This window comes from Acipenser ruthenus, chromosome 10 (genome assembly GCF_902713425.1).
Source record: "Acipenser ruthenus chromosome 10, fAciRut3.2 maternal haplotype, whole genome shotgun sequence".
NCBI classification, from domain to species: domain Eukaryota; kingdom Metazoa; phylum Chordata; class Actinopteri; order Acipenseriformes; family Acipenseridae; genus Acipenser; species Acipenser ruthenus.
The window spans coordinates 50,725,531-50,749,009 of record NC_081198.1 but is presented as its reverse complement, the minus strand read 5'-3'; the positions used below and the strand labels follow the sequence as shown (position 1 = coordinate 50,749,009).

The following is a 23,479-nucleotide window of genomic DNA, read 5'->3' as shown; positions in this document are numbered from 1 at the left end:
AAAAAAAAAAAAAGAAACGCTTTCTATGTGTATTGTGCTTTGGGGGTACCACGTCTTGTATTCAAGCTAATTGGAACGTGGGCATATGCAAACTTTTGGTTTAAGCTGAGCCCTGATCAGATATTCTCTCGTCAAGAAAAAAGAAACCCTGTAATGGCAGAGAATCATCACAGCTGGCATTGATGTGAAGGTTTCTAGAAGTACAGGTAGAAATCCAGTATAATAAATAGAGCATGCAATGTGAGTTGTAGTGGAATACATTGCTACTATAGAATTAGGTATGGGATGTTTATTCTACGGTAGCAGAAAGATGATGGGCTGGATGATCTCTGCTTGTTGCACTATGCACAAGAAAGCAGAGGTGGAATGAGTGTCCAGTGGTGGTTATCCAGTCTAGAGCTGAGGGAACACAAAACCACTTTTTCAGGAGCAGTGGCTAGAAACCTGGTTCCAGGAGACCGGAAAACCGAGTTTCAGGCAACTTTGCTGTATCAAACCCCAAGTCTCGTGGTGTGCCATGCAGTGGCCTGAAACCTAGTCGCCTGCAAGTTCCAAGCTACAAAGTGGCTTTGTGTTCCCTCAGCTTAGTTAAGAGATACAAGGGGAAAGGTGGATGGGAGGTCCTGGTAAGGACCCCCCACCTCCAACACAACAGGTTGTTAGTATGTTTATCCCTAACCATAATCATGCCTTAAGACATCACCTCTCAAAATGCAGCAGTTACACACTAGAAAGAAAAGACCTTTGTTATTTGTTTGCCTGTATCCTTCATTTCAAAATCATAAGAAAATTATAAAAAAAATATATAGATATATAAAACTTGCAGCAGTTTATGCATATACATTTTGGTATGTTTACATACCTTTGTCAAGGGAAAGTGGATATACATACAGCAACTGCTGCAATATGTTTTCATCTCATCAAGTAAAAAAAAAAATAAATAAATAAAAATTTGCTTTTATGAAAAACAAGCCCCAAGGGATCGGTTGATAAGCGAAGATTTCTACTTCCAGGGCTGTTTTTATTTTTAACATAAAACTTGTGATATAATTTGCGAAAGCGCTGTAATTACACAAAGATCAAATAAAAAAGGCTTCGTGCTAATGCTAATAACATCAGGCCGGCCTGGGCTCTGGTATTCATGGAGGTACGGCCCAGATTAATAATGCAGCTGGTGTCATCATTAGAAAAGCTCTCCCTGCGTCCGCCACCCGTCCGCTCCAGCTCATCCAGAACTCTGCTGCCCGCCTGGTGTTCTCTCTGCCTCGCTTCGCCCACGCTACTCCACTACTCCGCTCGCTCCACTGGCTCCCGATCACCGCTCGCATCCAGTTCAAGACTCTTGTACTAGCCTACAGATGCCTTGACCAGTCTGCACCCAGCTACCTCCAGACCCTCATCTCTCCCTACACCCCCACTCGACCTCTCCGCTCCGCCTGCACTAGAAGACTAGCTCTACCACCGCTACGCTCCCCTGCCTCCAAAGCCCGTTCCTTCTCCACCCTTGCTCCGCAGTGGTGGAATGACCTTCCTACAGATGTCAGGACTGCCCAGTCCCTGACCACATTCCGGCGCCTCCTTAAGACTCACCTCTTCAAAGAGCACCTGTAAGAACTCCTCTGTTTGTATCCTGGGACACTATCACCCTTCATGTAAATGTGCTTTATTTTGCTCTTATCAGCCCCTATTTTACTGCATTTAATCCTGTACTTCAGAATACTGTAATCTGCCAAGTTTTTAACCTGTAGTACTTTGTATTTAATCACATCCTGATGTAACTATCACTATTACCTGCTGTATTATTGAATTGTGGTTTGTCAAACTTGTACTTTACTTGAACAAAAGTTATTGTATTTCTTGCTCTTATTGTATTACTTGTATTGTAACGCTTGAAATGTTTTTGCTTACGATTGTAAGTCGCCCTGGATAAGGGCGTCTGCTAAGAAATAAATAATAATAATAATAATGAATGATCTCCCACCTTCAGTCGACTTTGGATCTTCAAAAGCCCTCCCTCACCGCTGAGTAAAACCCGGAAATGGGACCCAAGCTGCAGCGTCATTTCGGCCCTGCGGTCCTGGGTTGGGCCTCCTATGTGTCATGTCATCATGGCTATTGTGACACTATCACTTCTGCTATTGGGCTTCCCCATTGGTTCCTTATTTGGCCAGTGATGCTGTCAACTCCAAAAGGACTTATTTTCCTTACCAAATTGAATGCAAACTGCAAAAGTTTTGACCAAGGCACTGTTCTTTTACATATCTCTTTAAAGTACCTCCAAACTATGCTGTTTCTGGTACTATACACTGGTCATCCCTGCCAAAATGTTTGTCTATATATAACCAATGCATATCACCATTGCTAAGGTATGTATTCTACAATACTTAGTATGGTATAGTAAATGCAGAAGTGCTTGGAAAGGTCTTACTATATTCATTAAATCAGAATGTTTCTTTTTTTCTTCTAAAGCATACCTCTAAAGTACTTGTTTCATACTGTACATGGATTTTATTGAGCCTTTGATTCCCTAAAGTCCTGCTCAACTAAGCTCTGGTGGTATTATAGCATTTATACTGAAGTAATGCCATGGGCATCTGAGACATTGCTGCACCGAAGTTTCTTATCAGTGGTTTCAAGGATATTGATCCGTGACTCTTCCTCAAAATGCAACTATTCTTTAGCTTGTGATCCAAATTACAGAGTTCAGAAATGAATACAGATAAACTCATGGTTATGCTGAAAATGCAGAACAGTTACATAATCAGAGAGACAGGGCTTTGCAGCAGAGTTCAGGGAGGGTGTATCTGGATACTGCATGCCCCGAAATGTAACTCTTTGACCACCGCCAGCAAATAAGAACTTTTTTCTGACATTGCTATTCCACAGATTAATTAATTAATTTGCTCATGCAAACAGTATTACAATCCACTGTGTGGATGTGCAGCGGGCACTGTGTGGCTGTGAATGTGCAGCGGGCACTGTGTGAATGTGCAGCAGGCACTGTGTGGATGTGAATGTGCAGCGGGCACTGTGTGGATGTGCAGCGGGCACTGTGTGGATGTGAATGTGCAGCGGGCACTGTGTGGATGTGCAGCGGGCACTGTGTGGATGTGAATGTGCAGCGGGCACTGTGTGGATGTGCAGCGGGCACTGTGTGGATGTGAATGTGCAGCGGGCACTGTGTGGATGTGCAGCGGGCACTGTGTGGATGTGAATCTGCAGCGGGCATTTTGTGAATGTGCAGCGGGCACTGTTATTCTTACGTACCTGGGAGACAGACAGGGAATTTATTTAGCCGCTGCAGAATTATACTGACCTGTACTTTATATTAATAACCAGGTCTCTGGGCATGAGATGTGTTCTGTGGACAGTGTAAACAGACTTTAGTTTCACATGAACAGTACCACTCATAGATTCCTTTTGCTTTTTATTGTTAAAAAAGTATGTGTTTGTATTCTATCTACGTTCGACAAACTTGCAATGTCATCTTGGGCAGCTATTGTCAGCTCTATGTTTCTGTGTTCCTACACAGACTAAGCTTCTCTGCTCTAGTGCAAAAAACAACTCAGGTCCACCTACAGTACAGTAACAGCCTTTAAATTAACATCTCTAGCTTTTATTCAAAAAAATGCAGCAAACATTGCTTAGCTAAATCAGTTTCTGCATGCTTTCTAAAACTGACACAAAATTATTTTATAACAAATGAGAAAGAAACAAAAAGAGCAGAAAGGGCCCAAGCGTTTCAATACCGACACGGCTGGGTCTCTGACAACAATATGTTAAAGCCTTCTGATTAAATTTCACCATCTCATATGCAATTGTTTGCAATGAATCTTTATGAAAAATAGCCAGAGATTAAAGGATTAACGAATTCTCAAAGAACCGCAGGCATCTGCTTAAGTACAAAGAGGAATAAAATAATCTTCATTTTAAACTAAAACCATATTAATCTCTGCCTCATGGCAAAAAAAAAAAAAGCGTTGTGCTATGTGCACGACTTCTGGAGTGTGACTGCATGTTGTCAGTGGGAGGGGTGCAATAACAATGATGTCCACAGGTGCACAGGCAGAAGGGATATTAACGATGGAAGATAAAGGAGAGAACAAAGAAAAATAAGGATCATTATTCCAAATGCATCCTCTGGTCAGATAATCGCCTGTGTATAAATCAGCAATTTGGAATATCCCTTCTCTTTGTCAGATTAGACCAGCAACAAGATTAGAAATGAGAAAAGAACACAGGCTTTTTAGATTGCATGCAGATGGTCAAGTCAAGAGACAGAATACTGTACCAAACTTGACTGGATTGTACTTTATTATTACCCCAGGAATTCATTTTCTCTCCCATAAATGTTTTCTATAGTAATGTATAGCAGAAACATGGCACTCTGTTTCACAAATCAACAGCAGCTGTATACAGTGAGAAGCATCGGATACATTTTGAAACAGTTGGAAACATCAGGCAAACTTGTTAAGTTTAAATGCAAACTTCTGTCCAACTTTTCAGATCTTCCCAACAATCCAGTACAGACAGACCTTTCTAACTAAATTGCACTTAACTCTTTACTTTTATTGTTTTCTATCCTTTTATCAGACTCTGCTCTGCTTTCAGTTGAGTTTAAATTGCACTGGCTCTCAAAAGCAAAAGTAATAAAAAACTACTGTACATCAAAAACAATCAGAGGGAATAATGAATCTGAGCTACCCTGGTTGACAGGTGGGATTTCAGAGATGTCATTTACTTCTAAAACCTTTTGAAAGATGAATATTTCTGGCAACATAAAGGGAACGCTCACACAAATTACCTAATCTTGCCCAACATCTGCTGTGCTTATATACTGAAAACTTACATTTAAAACAATGCAGTGTTTAAAAAAAAAAAAAAAAAAACCTGAGACTTAACTTACCACGGTCTGGATAAAGGGGATGGTCACACCTTTCACATCGCGTTTCATTAATTCATAAAAAAGGAAACGTCACTGATTTAAAGAACCCCACTGATTCAGTATCATCAACATGACTAGGTAACCCATTCCGTACCCTGACCACTCTCTGTATCTGATGCCTGATATATGGGACTCCCTATAGTAGTAAGAGTTAGTGTTTATACAGTAGCTCTAAGAGTAGTTACTTAACATTTTCAACACAAGCTGGATTGGGAACAGAAGAAACCATAACAAAGTCGTTTACAGTAGGGCATTTGAAACGAGTCTTGATTCCCCTGGAGGGTCCCTGAGATTGATGCCATTTAGTTCCCATTCAATAAATTGTATTCTCAGATTAGCTGTAATCAATTCCCTTATTTACATGCATCACTCAATTAGTGTTAAGAATCTGATGCATTCTTGAGAAAATTAGATGGACCGTTCGAATAATTTAAGAATGATAGCAAGATGTTTTTTGGGCTTAATTATAGGTGCTTTTGCGTCACCCTGCCACCTGAGGCTGACCTTTTAAATGTGTAATTCAAATGAAAGCCCCCAAGGAAATGAACAGTTACTGTGAAATTAGTTTGATCTTTACCACTATAGCACTATACTGCTGGACTGCTTATTGTTAGAATAGCACAAAGAGCAGTGAGTTTGTTGGTCTTTGGTGAATTCCTTATTAGGAATGATATCTGTGGCTGTCTTTGTACCTGATCTATCACACAGTAGCAGTTGTTCTTAGCAAGTGTCATTGGCTGGTTTCTGAATGACGCTTGATATATTCTATCTTTGGAGATCTTTTTCCCATTAAAAAAACAGTTGTCATGCCATGGGATCTCACACATTTGCACAGTAGTTTATAATGATTTTCCTATACACACACAGAGCCCTGCATTAACCATGCTTTACCATGGTTAACACTTGTTTTTACTGTGCTTTAACATACTTCTTCCCCTGCCATCCTGTTTTTTTTGTTTGTTTGTTTGTTTGGTTTTTCTTTGTCCCTGTGAATTCGCAGGAACTCTTGGAGCGGAAGTCCAAACGAGAAGAAGCTAAGAGGTGTTGAAGCTGTGACACACAACAACAGACACTTGAGGGCAATGTACCCCTCCCACACACACTTAACAGACCTCATACAACCCCTACACTCACAATGAGATGGAGATTATTGCAGGTGCCAAGCTCCGGCACTGACGCACTGTGTCGGTCTCAATAAGCACTGTCTACAGAGTGCTATTGGTCATACCAGGACAGTATGGGCTGTCTCCTCAATCGTCTGTATACAACTGTGAATTACTTTATTACACTGTTCTTTCCCCTTTCTCTCCACAAATATCCCAAAGTGCAATACATACTGTAAGCCGTAGCTGCTGAACTAAGCACACAAAAGTATATCTTTTTTTTTATTTGATTGTAAACTTGCTTTTGTTTGAATGTTTGGGTATAGTTTTACCTGTTTTCAATGCTTTATATATATTTGCAATAATTTACAATAATTTGCAATAATAATACAAAAACTTCCTCTGTTCAATGTTCCCTTAAGACTTGTATGTACTGAGCATTGTTTTTCTGATCCCCTGCATGTCTTATATATATATAACAACAGAGAGAGATTGTTTACTGGCCTTGTTTATCAGTCTCAGCCAATCCCACTCCCTCCACTCTCTTCTCCAGCTTCAAGCCTTTCCGCCCGGCTCCTCTCACACTGAGCTGCATCACGTACTGTTCCCTGCCCCTGAGCCTTTCCGCCCGGCTCCTCTCACACTGAGCTGCATCACGTACTGTTCCCTGCCCCTGAGCCTTTCCGCCCGGCTCCTCTCACACTGAGCTGCATCACGTACTGTTCCCTGTCTCCTCTCACACTGAGCTCCATCACGTACTGTTCCTGGCTCTGAGCCTTTCCACCCGGCTCCTCTCACACTGAGCTCCATCACATACTGTTCCCTGGCCCTGAGCCTTTTCGCCCGGCTCCTCTCACACTGAGCTGCATCACGTACTGTTCCCTGGCCCTGAGCCTTTCCGCCCGGCTCCTCTCACACTGAGCTGCATCACGTACTGTTCCCTGGCTCTGAGCCTTTCCGCCCGGCTCCTCTCACACTGAGCTGCATCACGTACTGTTCCCTGGCCCTGAGCCTTTCCGCCCGGCTCCTCTCACACTGAGCTCCATCACGTACTGTTCCCTGGCCCTGAGCCTTTCCGCCCGGCTCCTCTCACACTGAGCTGCATCACGTACTGTTCCCTGCCCCTGAGCCTTTCCGCCCGGCTCCTCTCACACTGAGCTGCATCACGTACTGTTCCCTGTCTCCTCTCACACTGAGCTCCATCATGTACTGTTCCCTGCCCCTGAGCCTTTCCGCCCAGCTCCTCTCACACTGAGCTGCATCACGTACTGTTCCCTGTCTCCTCTCACACTGAGCTCCATCACGTACTTTTCCTGGCTCTGAGCCTTTCCACCCGGCTCCTCTCACACTGAGCTCCATCACGTACTGTTCCCTGGCTCTGAGCCTTTCCGCCCGGCTCCTCTCACACTGAGCTGCATCACGTACTGTTCCCTGTCTCCTCTCACACTGAGCTCCATCACGTACTGTTCCCTGGTTCTGAGCCTTTCCGCCCGGCTCCTCTCACACTGAGCTGCATCACGTACTGTTCCCTGTCTCCTCTCACACTGAGCTCCATCACGTACTGTTCCCTGGCTCTGAGCCTTTCCACCCGGCTCCTCTCACACTGAGCTGCATCACGTACTGTTCCCTGTCTCCTCTCACACTGAGCTCCATCACGTACTGTTCCCTGGCTCTGAGCCTTTCCGCCCGGCTCCTCTCACACTGAGCTGCATCACGTACTGTTCCCTGTCTCCTCTCACACTGAGCTCCATCACGTACTGTTCCCTGGCTCTGAGCCTTTCCGCCCGGCTCCTCTCACACTGAGCTGCATCACGTACTGTTCCCTGTCTCCTCTCACGCTGAGCTCCATCACGTACTGTTTCTGGCTCTGAGCCTTTCCACCCGGCTCCTCTCACACTGAGCTGCATCACATACTGTTCCTTGGCCCCGAGCCTTTCCCCTGGCTCCTCTGCTATTCTGATTGTGTTGATTTGCTGCAGGCTACAGATGATCTGAGTGAAGGGACTGCTGTAGTGGACTCTGAAGTGTGATCTCACTGTACTGCCGGTGTAGGGCTGGAATTGTAATGCGTGCACGTCATGCTCTGTGAAAGGAAACTGGGAAGATGGTACCTGCCACACGTGTGTGCAGGTCTGCACATTTTGTTTTTGTTTTGAACAGTCTCTGTTTGTTGATTTTTTTCCCCACAGTATGACCTGTGTTTCCTATTCTTCTCATTCCCTCAGCTTTTTACCCAGAGCTAAGTAGAAATGCCTGATACCTGCCGTAATTGTTTAAAGTCTAACATGTGCCCTGAGTTGCCTTGAGTTACATACTACCCTATCAAAAAACACATCATTCTGTAGAATATTTTAAACTGGGTGTATTGGGTAACATATATGAAACATTAAGGTAAACAAGGTCTCCTTTTAAAATGTATTACCTTGCACATTTATTCTTCTCTACTTAACAAGTACAAGTTAAACCTTTAGTAGACAGTCTGTTTGGAGTGTGTGTGATTGGAAACTGCACTGGGTGAAAATGACTGTGCACATTGTTTCTTTGATTTAAAATAAATTGAAATGCAACCCCTTTGACAATGTCTGACCAGCTGGCAGCGCTGTGCTGTAGATCTAAAAATGTTTTGTCATCCTATCATTATAGCATCATTGACACACACCCTTTAGATATCATTTTCAGTGACATTGCAATTCTGCTGCAACAGCTGAGGTGACCCATGCTAGTGTGTTACAAACTTCAATTACCACAGGACAGGATTCCAGGCAGCACATTCCTTTATAGTTCTTGGACCGTGTGTATTGGCAATGTAAGTGCTATAACCCTACCACAGAGGCACAATCATGTTGCTTGTAGCGCTCGTCTCTGCTTTTTGTGATTAAGACTTGCATACTCTTTTTTGATGCATCTGTGATAGTCTGTCCAAGTCCAAGGCACCATCTGTTTCCAGAGGTCTTTTTCTAATAATGTGATATCTTGTAACAGTTGTAAGTCGCCCTGGATAAGGGCGTCTGCTAAGAAATAAATAATAATAGCAAAGTAGCATTAAGAAATGAGCAGTAGGAACAATTTTGTTTTTTTCAGTTAAAAGGTCATGTTCCCCAAAGTATAAGTTTAAACCCCACAGTATATTCAGACAAATTCAGACAAACCCACAACAACAAAAAAACATTTTATATTATGTGTTATATTAAGGGTGTTTTGGACGGTAGTGGACCCAATGTGCCCTTCATCTGTAGCCTCTTTAACTGATCTCACTGGCAGCGACAGGGGCCTCCAAAGATCAGACACAAACAGTATTTCTGGAGTTCCTACCACAGGTATGTTCAATGTAATCCTCTGGACACTGGATCGCTGGGTCAAAAGTCTGTAGAGCTTTGGGCAACGTTCTATAAAAAAAGTACCACCGTTTAAAGAGACAATATTTTGTACCATGACAACAGGTTGGCTTCCTGCCACCAGTTGACACCCTAGCAGGACATTAAGGGGCATTAAGCATCAATGATGACACTGATAATTGTGTGCTGGGTATAATAGCTGCTGTAAAGGGGACTCGAATGACGAGGCGTTCTGTAATACTAGTATACTAGAGATCCACGGCATCTTTTTATTATGTTTTTTTTTTTTTTTTGGTTAAAATTAAACGGAATTAAAATAGGAACAATACTTTGTCTTATGCTTCACATTTTCTGTTGTGTTCTTTTTACAAAGGCTTGAAAGTGGGAGGTTTGACCAAACTCACTGTGGGGTTAAACATTTTACACTGTGGTCTTTGCTCTTTGGACCACACAACCTCACACTGAACACCCTCCGGGTTCTACTGTCTAACAACAGTGAGAATACCTCCCTTGTCTGACATATCTTAGGACCCTGATTCATATTTTGATAGGAAAGGACTACAGGGGAGTTTGACTGCAGCTGCATGCAGAATGATTTTTAACTGCAGTTTTTAAAAAGACAAATCCACTATTGCATTACTAAATCAGGCTCTGCTGCGCTTAGACGGTAATGAATAGTTCTTTCTGACAGGACAGTGGCAGGTGACAGGAGTAAAAACAGCTCAGCAAGGAGGTTGGAGCCAACTGTCAGAACTATTTTTAAATGATAAGCTCCCAGAGGGAAGAATTTACAGAGTGGGTGGGGAATACAAGAAAAAAAAAAGGAAGAATTGGAGATAGTTGGGATGATATCCTAGACATCTAGGCAGGAATGTAGCATTCTCAGAGTGTGAGATGTAAGTCAGATAAATTAGGCTGTCTGTTGTGAGATGGATAGAATACCGATACAGTGGCCAATAGAGGAGCACGGACAGGATTAACAAGGTCCTGTGAGTCCGAAAGGCTGAAATGAAAACATGCTTATCGCTGGTATTTTTTACCAATCACAAAAGCTGTTCAAATTGCCCATTGGAGTAAATGATTTGATAAATAGGGGCGTCTATGGTACATATAGTTTATACTGTATACCATGCTGGGGTGCTATATGTAACAATAATCATTTCTACTGCACATTCAATAGGTGGATGTTATTAAACAACCCTCTAGTGGCCAAACGGTGCATCACATGTCTTTATCTCTGTCACAGACATTTCTCCTTTGCCTATCATATTCCACGTAGCCTCCAGTTTTATTAAAAGAGATTACACTGTTAAGGTTATGTGGCAGGACAGAAGCCCTGAACATGTAAATAATGTGTAAATATGAAAGTGTGTGTTAGATATGGTAGGGCTGGAAATTAAGATTCCAGCTCTGGTTGTCTTGGGTGTGTTTGTGGTGGTGGTTGGCAGGGATAGGGTTAATTCCTATCCCTGCCAAATACATGTGCAGAATGTAGCCGGGTGTTGATTGAATTATTAGTTCTCAATCAACCCTGGCCACATGGTATATAAGGGAGCTACACAGCTCCATGTGTTGAAATTGCCTGGGAGAGGGGAGATCACATGGAAGATCTGTTTGTTGGCGTTGTTATATGGGTTTTTTAGGATCGTGAAGGCGAATGCCCAGCCACTATGGTTTTTGTATTTTGTTTAAACCTTTTGTTTTGGCCCTTGAGCTGATTATTTTTGTTTCTGTTTCTTGTGTTTGAGACTTGTTTTGTTAAACCTTTTTATTTTGTGTTTATTAAAAATGTGCAGCAGCGCTTAAACTGCAGTTTTACTGTCTCTGAGTCTCTGTCCACCCAGCCACCCTGTCACAGGTTATTTAAAGACTCTTGAACTTTGTCTTTTGTGTTCACATTGTGAGCTGGTGAGGGTCAGGGAGTTTGGTAAATTTCTTTAACCTCCATGCAGTAAGGCTCTGTTGTCTGGTCAGATTCATGAGATTGCTGTTTCATTTTTACCTCCTGTGATCCTTTTCATAGTTCATTATTAGGGTCACAGAACTTAATCATTTCTTTGGCACAAGAGGTTTGTTCATGCGAAGCAGAGAATGACAAAGGTAGTGATATTTTCAAAAGTTTCCGCTTAGCTTAATATCTCCTAAATCAAGTGAGAAATGACAGCGGATGAGGACTCGATAGCCTTTCTCTATTGCTCCTGTTATACAGCTTGGCCCCACAAGCAAAGTGATGATAACACACTGGTAGAACCAAATCAAAGTTGTTATCCGGGTAAACGGCTATGTTATTGCAATGAGGACACAGTGCAATAACAATACTGTGCAGACAGTGTGGCAGAATAATGCAGGGTTGTAGAGCTGCACTCTTCATTGTGTGTTCTCATTTTCTCAGCTGCTTCTTCTGTCATACAAACAGACAGGCTGTGCTATTTACCCCTGTGATACTCGGTGAGAATCCAGTGTGCTGCTATGGTTGGCACAGCTCACCTGCATTCAGCGTTTGCTTTATTTTGTATTACTGATTGAACTCTTTTCGAAGGCACAATCCAGCAATGTTCTTGCCCTGTCATCCACTAGCTGTAAACACATTCAAGCCAGTCAATAGTTTATAGGATGCTTCTAGATACAAATAGAATGACACAGAGAATTCATATAATATAGACCACACCATAGCTTTAGTGAAGCTAACTACTCCCTGCCTTATATGCGGCGTGACTGTGCATAACATCTCTGTACACAAATTCATTTCCAGAATAGCGGAGCAGAACCTCTGTGATTTCGGAGTCTGGTATCTTCAGGCGCAGCAGGACAGTGGTGGAAGGTTGGATGCTCAGCAGCTCATACAGCACTCACCCTTTCTAACCCAGCTACAGCAGCCTAGTCACAGGGATGCCTTCACACTGTGGCATTCAAATGATCCTGTCGGGGATCTGCAAATGTATTTCATGGAGAAAGCTGGATTATTCCCATCACAGGAGTTTCTAAATCAAGGCCAAGTGCGAACAACAGGTGCACCGTTTGCCTGTAATAAGTGCACAGAATTAATAGCTTGTTTCGCAGTTGGTTTGGAGGCATGACTAGTACAATGTACATCTGTGGCTCATCAACAAAAAAGCTATTTTGGAATTTGGCAGGGATTGTTGACATTTCCCCGTACCTACCCAGTAAAATAGACACAGGCACGCTTTTCTTTGCATTAATTATAGCTTTGAACATTTTACCAACTGGCACCAGCATGGTACTGGCATACCAGCATTGCACCAGCAGTGGAATTACATTGATTTAGAGTCTGTTGAACAAAGCAGGGAGTGGGAGAGAGAAAGCGCATGATGGATTTCAATGGCATTGCAGTGTGTTGGACATTGTAGGCTTACTATATGCACTAGTTCATAAAAAGGCAACTGGCCAGGACTGCGCTGATGTATGGAGCTCTTATCTTTACGTGTGGCAGGGCTTTCGTTATTCTATCTCCATCTGTCTTTATGTCAAACCAGCATTTTTTGCAAAGAATGGGTGTAGGTCATGGTGATATACTTTGTGATGTTACTGAAAGCTCTTATGTTGAATTTATAGCCATGGTAGAGGATGCATGTCACTGGCATGCTTTATTTTTTTATATACATTTCATTCACTTTCAACAGTTTCTAAAGGTATGCCACTATATATCTTTCGTCTCCTTCATTGGGATTTGCATCTTGTATAGCCCCTAGTGCTTTCCTAACCAGACCCTTTCTAGTAAGAACTGTTAACACATGTGTCATCCTTCTTCCCTGAACTGTGGGCCAGTTCACCATTGCCTCTGAAAGGGGCATTCCGATACCTGCAGGGACAATGAAAGGTGAAATTGAATCTATCTAAGGGTAGGAGAGTGGAATTAAAAAACATCTTTACTACACCTTTAATATATTATCAAATACCTTGAGATTCTAACAGGGATTGTGTTTTCTTGCCAATAATAGAGAAGCTTATTTTATTTTTGAGTAAATACCGATTTGATGGATGTTACCCGCAGCACTGTGCTAAACTAAATGAAACAATACAAACTCAAATGCAGTGGAAATGACTTACTAGGAACCAGAGCCATTCTGAATGAAATACCCCATTCCAGAAACATAGCACACAACTAATAAAAACAAAACAGGGAAGAAAAAAAAAACTGTTTACTCTTTTGCTAATAAAGCATGTAATGCATGCTTTTTGGATTATTATTTTTTGTAATGCTGAAAATGCAAAGAGCATATCATTTGGTAATTTGAGTGACCCTTAGGACCAATAACATTAACTGTTAATGACACTGACTGTTACCTCTTTAATTAGGTGCACTTTTTCACAGTCTGCACTTAAGCATTTTAATTAAACATGTAAAACAATCTCAGAGGGAGCTGTCACCAATGCTTATTACAGCTAATCAACCACAAAAAGACCCTAATATGCATTTAAAATAAATCTGCTCCGACCATGGGAATGCAGCGTTATTGAATTTCAGTACCAGAAATCAAATCTGCGTAATGGAATTTAGCCTTGGATAAATTAAGAAATTGAACGTATTGAAGCAGTGAAGCACAGAAGCAGTGAAGCGCTGAGCATGGCGACAGAGGTGGAATATTTAGAGGTTATTCCTTGTTCATGTCACAGACTTCTCTGGAGTAAAAGCAGCATAACCACAGCAAATCTAACAGTAAGGAACAGAAAAGGAAACCTGAAATGACCAGTCACTACAAAGGACTGAAACATTTGTGGCTATTCAATCAGTTTGGAAGAACACAACATTGTTGATGGGTTTTGGAAAACGTCATTTTTCTGAAAAGTTATTCCATTTAAAAAACGAAACAAACAGAAGGCCCCAAAGTGGTATAGCTGACAATAGGAATATATTGATGGTAAAAAAAAAACCACCTCTTGCCATAAACCTAACCCTAACCCTAGTTTTAGTTCTAACCCTAACCCTAACCTAACACTAACCCTAACCCTAACCCTAGTCTTAGCTCTAACCCTAACCCTAACCTAACCCTAACCCTAACCCTAACCCTAGTCTTAGCTCTAACCCTAACCCTAACCCTAACCCTAAACCTAGTCTTAGCTCTAACCCTAACCCTAACCTAACCCTAACCCTAACCCTAAACCTAGTCTTAGCTCTAACCCTAACCCTGACCCATTTATTTCCGTTTCTTCTGTTCTTAGCTTCTACAAGTACACTATAAGGTTATTCAGAAAGGTATAAGCCATGCAGAACCTTCTGTGCATTTAGCTGTCACTAGGGCTCCCCATCTGAGACAGCAACAATCCAAGCCACATAAAGCAATCATAGTTAATTACTGCACTGGTGCACCTGTGTGCAAATAACTCACATTGTACGACTCTCTGTGTTAGCAGTGGCATTAAAAGTATTTGTCATGTAATCCTCTTGGAAAAGGTACAGCTCCCTATTTACAGTAATGACCCTGGATGAGAGGGTCTGTGATGGTGAAGGTACAGCTCCCTACTTACAGTAATGACCCTGGATGAGAGGGTCTATGATGGTGAAGGTACAGCTCCCTACTTACAGTAATGACCCTGGATGAGAGGGTCTATGATGGTGAAGGTACAGCTCCCTACTTACAGTAATGACCCTGGACAAGAGGGCCTGTGATGGTGAAGGCACAGCTCCCTACTTACAGTAATGACCCTGGACGAGAGGGTCTGTGATGGTGAAGGTACAGCTCCCTACTTACAGTAATGACCCTGGACGAGAGGGTCTGTGATGGTGTTCGTGAAAACGTTTCTTCCTTGTTCCCTCCTGTACAGCAGCTACCCGACCGCCCTAAAGCACTATATTAGTTTCATGTTTCTGATGGAGTCCTAATGCATCTTGCTCAGGGAATGAATCTGCAGTGTGCTGGCAGGATAAATGGACTAAAGTTGAACTGCTCACTACACAGACCCCAATGACCACTAATCTTGGTCAGCCTAACCATACAGTACCTCAAGCAAGATATTCTTAAGATTAGAGCTTATTAGGATCTGTGAAGCTAGCCTAAAGAGAAAATAAAGTTTGGAAAACTAAACGTTCTGCAGAAGAGTGAGAATGGTCTTGCACAACAGTTGTTATGCTTATGAGAGGTAGGGATTTGTTTTAAGGCTCTGTGTAGCGCCCCATTAACTATTGTACAGTATATCCAGGGAGCCATTCATCCAGTTGTGCTGAATCTGGAGCTGACTGGGTTAAAACAAGACCCTCCTATCTCAGTCGGAGCTAACCTGCTTTCCTGGAGGTGCCATTTCTAAAATCAGAGAAAAGAAATGGATGAGAATAAACATACATGCCTAGGAATCAAAGAAATTGCAACACAAGCAAAAATAAATATATATTTTTTCTTGTAAATGGTTGTGTGGGTGTGATTCTTCACAGTTCTTGCCAGTACAAAGTAGTCAAATTTAATTTTAATAACTTTTTTTTTTAATGCCTAATAGAATGTCACGCTGGCAAATGAAATGGCTTTTGTGATTTAGAGTTGATGCTTATTCAGGAGATAGAAAGAGCTTTGCCTAAGGAACCTGACTGCCAACTAAGCTCATTTACTACCTGTCAAAGGATAAGAGGTAACGTCACTGTGAGGTTCTTATATGAAGTGCACTTAGGGTGCAGCTTGTGTAGTTCTGTCAGGAACGAATTACAATAACTACCTAGATACTGTTTATGTATATGCATGCTTTGCAAGTCTCAGTGACACTTCTGAATATAACAGTGTAGCAATAGAAAACCTCTGATAAGAAATGTTGGTTCCCCCATCAACTCCTATGAAAGCACACTGTACTGCTGAATTATGTAGTACTGGGGAAACTCGCTTTCCCTTTGGGTGCTGTTGTCCATGGGCTGGTAACTTGGACCAGCATGATCTTATCCCATTTAGGATATTATACACTTAATCCCTCCTTACCCATCTTTTTTTAGACCAAATAGATTGAGTTATTTTAACCTGCTCTCTCAGCACTAGTCATTTGGTCCTAGGATCAGTTTAGCCTTTTTTGTTTAACCTGACCATTTTTATATCCCATCTTAACAGTTTGGCTCTTTTTGAACATAAAACATCTTCATGCGACTAATCTCTTTATTCTAACTTAATCTTCTTCAGATGTTTCAGTCTGATTGCATTTACCAGGAAAGCTACCAAATATAAATAATGAAGCTTTTATGGTAGGTCTGTAAGTATCTTATACAGTACACCCGTGTATCATACAGTAGTAATGTCAGACAATAGCCAACACTGACCCAGAAAAACAAAATGAGTTCAGTTGAGGTTATATTATAATCAGTAAACAAGTCATCTTGGACGTGGAATACGGTCACTTTTAACCTTGCATCATCTGTATCCAAATACGAAAGTTAATTTAAGATGAAGACAGGTTTCAAAGCCCCTTTGAATAAACACACGAAAACTGCAATCCCTAATCGCCAGGCAACAGAATTTTATCAAGTGTCTGAGGGACTGTTAGCGGATTTCAGAATCCCTCAGTTATTAATATGTCTGCTCTGTGGCACAAACACCCTTATGTTGTTAACCTGCCTCTGTAAAAATCAGATGTGGTAAATATTGTTAATCTCCTAAACCTTTTTTCACTGGAATAGGGATTAATTCCATACAGACTCTGGGAAATTTGGTACAGTATCAACAGAATTGTTTCTTGCCATGATTGAACAGGAATGATCTTCCGTTCATGACTATAACAAATCCTGACTTATATGACTGACAATATATTGAACAAAATAAATTGTTTTCCTTTTTCTTGGAAGCCAAATATGAGTTAACCAGCTGGAGAGTATGGTGACGGATCCAGGTTACAAACCCTGTGTTTCTTATGAAGCTCCATTGTAGGCTTGGAATGAAGGTCGTACTTCTGAATTGTTAAAGAATAAGTACAGTAGCACTCTGTTTTGGATGGTGAGTCATGCACTTGAATTTCGAATAACACATTAGTGTCTCTAATTACTGTGTATTTACATAGCAGTTGCTTAGTAAGTACATACACATAATTACAATGTTATTATGCATGGTTACAATGTACTTAACGTGTAAATCTTTTTGCATGCTATATGTAAGTACACACTTGTATCAGAAAAGGGTTAGGTTTAGGTTTAGAGTTAGAGTTAGGTTTAGAGTGTATTTATTAAGTAACTACTATGTAATTAGAGACACAATGTAAAGTGTTACATTGTTTTTTAACATGTAAAAGTAGATTGCAGGCACAGTTATGAAAGAAGTCCTGCCACCTCGCAGAACCCTCTTGAAAATGAGACAAGGCTTCACAAAGAGTAAACATTATTATTATTATTATTATTATTATTATTATTATTATTATTATTATTATTGTTTTTTAGATTATCCCCTAATCGGTCAAGATGAGAATGCGTGTTTGAAAGAAGTCAGGTCTAGGCCACTGCTGGCTGAACACACACACAGTGTCCACAGAGCTGGCACAAGAGAAACTAGAAAAACAATTAACAGAAATGTGTAGGCTCTGGCCTTGACTGTGCCGTTGATCTGTACAGTAAACTCACCTCTATTTCTTCAAAACAGTCGCTCTCCATAATTATTTATCTTACAATAGAATTTTGCTGACTTATATATATTAAATATGTTGTACAAAATATACATAGTGTATTGCATACTGCATATTGTGTCACTGTTTGTTATATTAGATCCCAACCTTCCCTCAAAAACAAAACAAAAACAAATATAATTTTAATGTGTACCTTTTCCTTACAACTGTAGGAAATCATAAGGGGTTCAAAGTTTATATTCTCTCTCTCTCTCTCTCTCTCTCTCTCTCTCTCTCTCTCTCTCTCTCTCTCTCTCTCTCTCAATTTCAAGTGCTTTATTGGCATGGCTGATTATTACAAGTATTTCCAAAGCAATGATGGGTAAACTCCATCTTTACAATGAACATTTAAAACATATGTAAATAAAACAAAAACAACACAGTACTTCAAACACATCACAACAACAATAATAATGAGAATAATGATATACATATATGTATATGTATTCTATAACTTTTATTTATTTATTTTTCTTTTCCTCCCTGTGTGAGGCGCCTCAGTGTCACTCCCTGTCCCTCAGGCTGTGGTAGGCGCTTGTGTACTGGGCTGCCACTTCTGTACAGCTTGTCTACTCTCCGAGGAGGATGGGGAGTTTTTCTGGGTCTGGCAAGTCTGAGAAATCTGTGCAGAGATGTTGTATTTCTGGGAAGAAGGCTTCCCTTATATTCTTATATTTAGTGCACTGCAGTAAAAAGTGTATCTCTGTCTCGACCTGATTGAGCTGACAGTGATCACACAGCCTGCCCACTTTGGGCAGCCCCTGCAGCTCCTTGATGTCGGTCCTCTCTCTGCACTTCATGTCCTCCATGACACTGACCAGCTGGGCTCTCAGGTCTTCATTCTCCAGCTGCAAGTTTCTGACCTCGGTAATCAGTTCACTGACGGCCACCCTGCTCTCTCTCTTTATCTGGCTCACCTCGTCTCGCAGCTGCTGGGTGAGGCTAGCCTCGGACAAGCTAGCTAGGGTGAGCTCCCTGAACTCAGGCCAGGCTCTCCCGCAAGTGCTGGGTGCAGCTGAGCAGTCGGCTGACGTCGGGTGTTGTGTCATGTGTGATTGGTGCTGTGTTTTCAGGGTCGGGGTTGTCGGGGTCGGTGGTTGCCGGGTGTATTTTTTCTTTCTCTACCTCTTCTTTCAGGGGTTGAAAGGATTCCTCAAAGAAGTCAAGGCTGGCCTCATTTCCCTGGTCACCACAGTCCCATTGTGGTATATGTTTATAGTTAGGACTGTGCTGTCTGGGTTTGAGCCCTCTCCCATGACAGTTTGTCTTCCGTGCCAGCTCCCTCTTCTTTTAATGTGTCCATGGTTGCTACATATAGCAGCGTGCCAGGTTTGGGGGTATTCAGTGTGGAAGATGAAGCTGTTTTTTATCCTCTTGCCTCCTGTGTTTGTGTAGTCAGAGTACATGCATTCAGGGTTGTCTCTCAGCACAATGAGCTTGTGCTGCCTCCTGGTCTGTGCATTGCTCAGCTCTGCAGGGTGCTGCACCTGCCTGCACCTGCCTGCACGCTGCTTGGTCTCCATGGCAATCGCAACAACTTGCTACACTTAAAGTTCAATTTCAAACTTCCAATTGCCACTGCTTTTTTGAAAGTGAACAGTTATAACCACTGTACTTTTTAGGGTAACTACACTTGAACTTTTAGTTTATATCATTTTTTGTATTTATTTAAAATTATTATTATTATTATTATTATTATTATTATTATTATTATTATTATTATTATTATTGTTATTATTATTATTATTATTATTATTATTATTTATTTTTTACGGCTTTTACGTGGCTTTGTTTTTTCTTTAGAGAATATGGCATTTAAAATAACAACAGTTGAAAAAATAATAACAGCCAACTCTTCCTCGTTAATTATTGGACACATTACGACCTGACCAAAAAAAGTGTCACCTCAGTTGTCAAAAATAAAATAAAATAAATACAATTCTAAACTTGTAGACATGAGACAAAATAAAACAAAAAAAGTGTCAATCAGTTGTCAAAACCAAAAAAAACTATTCACCTTGTAGATGGAATGAAATAGTATAAATATAAATTCTTCAGGAGCACATCTTTTTGGTGACTGCTCACAGAACTCTCTCTCTTTCTCTCTCTCTTATTTCGAGAGAGTGTGTCTCCTCTAGAAGCTATTATATTCCTCTGTTCAAACCAATACCTAATTTAAATTAGTGTTTACTCTGCGGATATCATCTATTTCATCAACATCATCCGGTGGGTTTGCACTGGTCTGTATGCCAATGAAAGCACTCCCTGTTTAAATTAGTGTTTACTCTGCGGATATCACCTAATTACATCAACATCATCCGGTGGGTTTGCACTGGTCTGTATGTTAATGAAAGCGCTCCCTTTTTAAATCAAGCATGGAGAATGAAATCAATGGTAGGATGTGGCGTTTGAGCCAGGCCAGCACACTAAACAATTACCCTGTTCATAGCTGCTCTCTAATGGGCTCTGAAGCAAGAGAGCAACCTGTGACTCAATATTCCAGCTAGCAACAAACAGCAACGCATTACTCCAATTATTTATAATTCGAGGTGTATATACATAAACACACACACACGCACACACACACACGCACTCTGTAACGGGTTTATCTATTAGTCATCTCTGGGGGGTTGTTTACTGAATAAAATAAGGTGATTAGCACAGTTTGGTATTGCTGGAAGCTGGGGCACTTGCCCCTATAACATCACAGCAGGCCTCGCTTTGTTCTGTGTGTTCTGTCTATATTTCTTATTGTTGCTACCTTCCATTTTTTTTGCCATAGATCTTTTTGTTTGCAGAAGGAAGTTGTTATTCCTTAAGCCCTTTACAATAACATTGTTTTCCTTGTGAATGGTTAAGAATGCTGCATGTGACAGATACAGGTTTGTGAGTAGCAAATTCACACCGATGAAGGCACTAGCCAAATCATGCATTTCTGTTATTTCCATAATGTTACACCCTGCTGATAAGGGATGTTTCTTAAAAATAACTTTGTTCATCTCTAAACTTAGTTTTGATTATGACTCGCCAGGCCTTGAATCTTAAAAATGTCATTGCAATGAAATCACCATTTTGGGTTTGCTGTGGCTGTTACAGGAGCTTGGTTTTTGCATTTGATTGCACCTACATCACAAATCAGCTTCTTCAAATGAGCATTCAGTTCGCCTTACATCACCACTGTTGAGTGTCTGAATAGGAGCACCCTTGTAAAAGAGTACCACGGCATTTTTGCACGGCACATTTGCTGTTTTAGCATGCTTTTCCCATGGTTGTACTAAGCATTTACCATAGTTTACCCTGGTTTGCTAGATTTATTGATATGCTTTACCACCCCTTGCTAATCGTTCCTTTACTATGCTTTTATCATAGGAAACGTTTCCTGTCTAAGAGCATATACGTGTGTGGGGATGCTGTCATAGAGTATACCACTCTACAGTTTGGTTTCGATAATGCCAGTCACTTGTGATCACAAGCTCACTTGTGATCATAACAGTTTGTTTACAGTTTACAGTTAGTCATTTCAGAAGAAGTTATTGCTCCAAAGTGAGCTTTATATACAACATAAAAAGAAAACAGAATGCCACCAAATGATTGTGCTTTTTTTTTCTTATTTATTTGAAATGAATAACATCTTGGACCCCGTGGATTTTAACTTTGTTGCTTCTTTTTTGTTCTTCTTTCAACAGAAATCCTCAATGGAGGAGTATACGTGGATCAAAACAAGTTCCTGTGCCACGCCGATACAGTCCACTGGCAGGACATCGTGCGCAACCCACGCTCTGAGCTCCTCGTGGTGCCAACCAATAGCAGTGCAGGATGTGAGTGTTCCACCTCCGGGGGTGCTGGCTGTTGTTTATCCCACCCTGAGCAGACTTACTGTTTTTATTTATTTAAAATGATGAGTTCAATAACACAGAAGCACATGAAAGAAATATTAAACGTCTACTCTGTTACTGCTTAGTAAGACAAATAAAGAGTTGTTACAGACTCACTCAGACTTCCCAAAATAATAAGCTGGTGGTTACTAGTTGTCTGGGGTTGTTTGCCATAATCAGTTTGTCACACAGCCATCCGTACTCTGCAACGCAGTCAGTAATGAAGTGCAAGTTTCTAAATGCGGATGACAGAAGTGGGTAGTTTGCTTGTCTCTGGGGTCTGTACGCTTCATCAGAACACCCCTATTGTCTAAATCAATAATAATGGGACACTAAACATGTTCTTTACTTTTGAAAAATACAACATAGACTGACTGACGTGTATGGTTAGATACTGCCTCACATGTATGGTTAGATACTGCCTCACATGTATGAATTAGATACTGCCTCACATGTATGAATTAGATACTGCCTCACATGTATGATTAGATACTGCCTCACATGTATGAATTAGATACTCCCTCACATGTATGATTAGATACTGCCTCACATGTATGGTTAGATACTGCATCACATGTATGGTTAGATACTGCCTTACATGTATGATTAGATACTGCCTCACATGTATGGTTAGATACTACCTCACATGCATGGTTAGATACTGTATTTTGCTTTTCACAAAGGACCCTGTTTTTGTCATGCGTGTTTCTGTCGTGTGTATCTGCTCTTGTTTAGATCCGTGGTCCTCACTGTCCAGTGTTCAGGTGTTCGGGGTACAGTGGTTCTGTACTGGTACAACAGATTTATTTTGTGATCTGTCTGCTTGCCAGTTATCCAGTGAGTCACCAGTCTTTCACTTCCAGAGGCCATAGACTTGAAATAGGTTTGATGATATCAGCTTAGTCCAAAGCTGGTTAATAAAAAGTAGGCTATAATACCAAGTGTTTATTACATAAAAAATGTAAAAAAAAGAATTGCAAAAAAGCTGACTGATTGCAAACACTGTATATAGAGAATGACACGGTTTAAAAAGTAGACAAATGTCATTTTTGGACTGTGATGACACAGAGGGGGGCAGCGACCTGACCTTTCAGCTGTGTGAGATGGATCTCTTGTGATGCAACAGTCAGTGAGCTGAAGTGAGCTAATTTCACCCTGGCGAGGTGTCTCACTGGTCAGTGTATGGTGCAGGTAGCAGCTGTGAGCGCAGAGCACAGGGTGTTCATTAATGACTTCTAATTACTTCCAATGCAAGCTAATGCAAGTCTGTGTATCAACCTCTGTACCAAACCATTTTAGTTTTTATCAGTTATGTGGGAGCCATGAGGAATGTTCGCATGACGTAAAATGAACGCGACAATCCGAGGTACAGTGCTCCCCCAGGGTACCGCGTGGTGTCTCATATCCCATGACAATCTGTTGGATTGTTGCAAGTTTCATTGCCACAACATTTTTTCTTGTTCACTATGTTCTAAATTCCAGTTAAATCCATACCCCTTTTTCTGCATTTTCTCTGGGCTTTTGAACAGCTTTGAACTTGGTATTTAAAGTTTCTGCATCAGAGTTTCAGACCCCAGGGTCACGTTTTCTACTGTAGTCTCTATTGCTCCGGGACACCCCATCTACCGGGCTATTAGAAGCAAT

General features: G+C 41.2%; 1 protein-coding gene across 4 annotated transcripts in view; it reads left to right on the top strand.

Annotated features, from left to right (window-relative positions):
* Nucleotides 1-23,479, top strand: part of LOC117411505 (receptor tyrosine-protein kinase erbB-4-like) — a 257,861-nt gene that overhangs the window by 157,223 nt on the left and 77,159 nt on the right. For all 4 annotated transcript variants that reach the window (XM_034019135.3, XM_034019120.3, XM_034019144.3 and 1 more), the window contains exon 4: nt 21,647-21,778. In XM_034019135.3, coding sequence (XP_033875026.3) covers nt 21,647-21,778 — 132 coding nt within the window. The remainder of the gene's footprint in view (nt 1-21,646; nt 21,779-23,479) is intronic.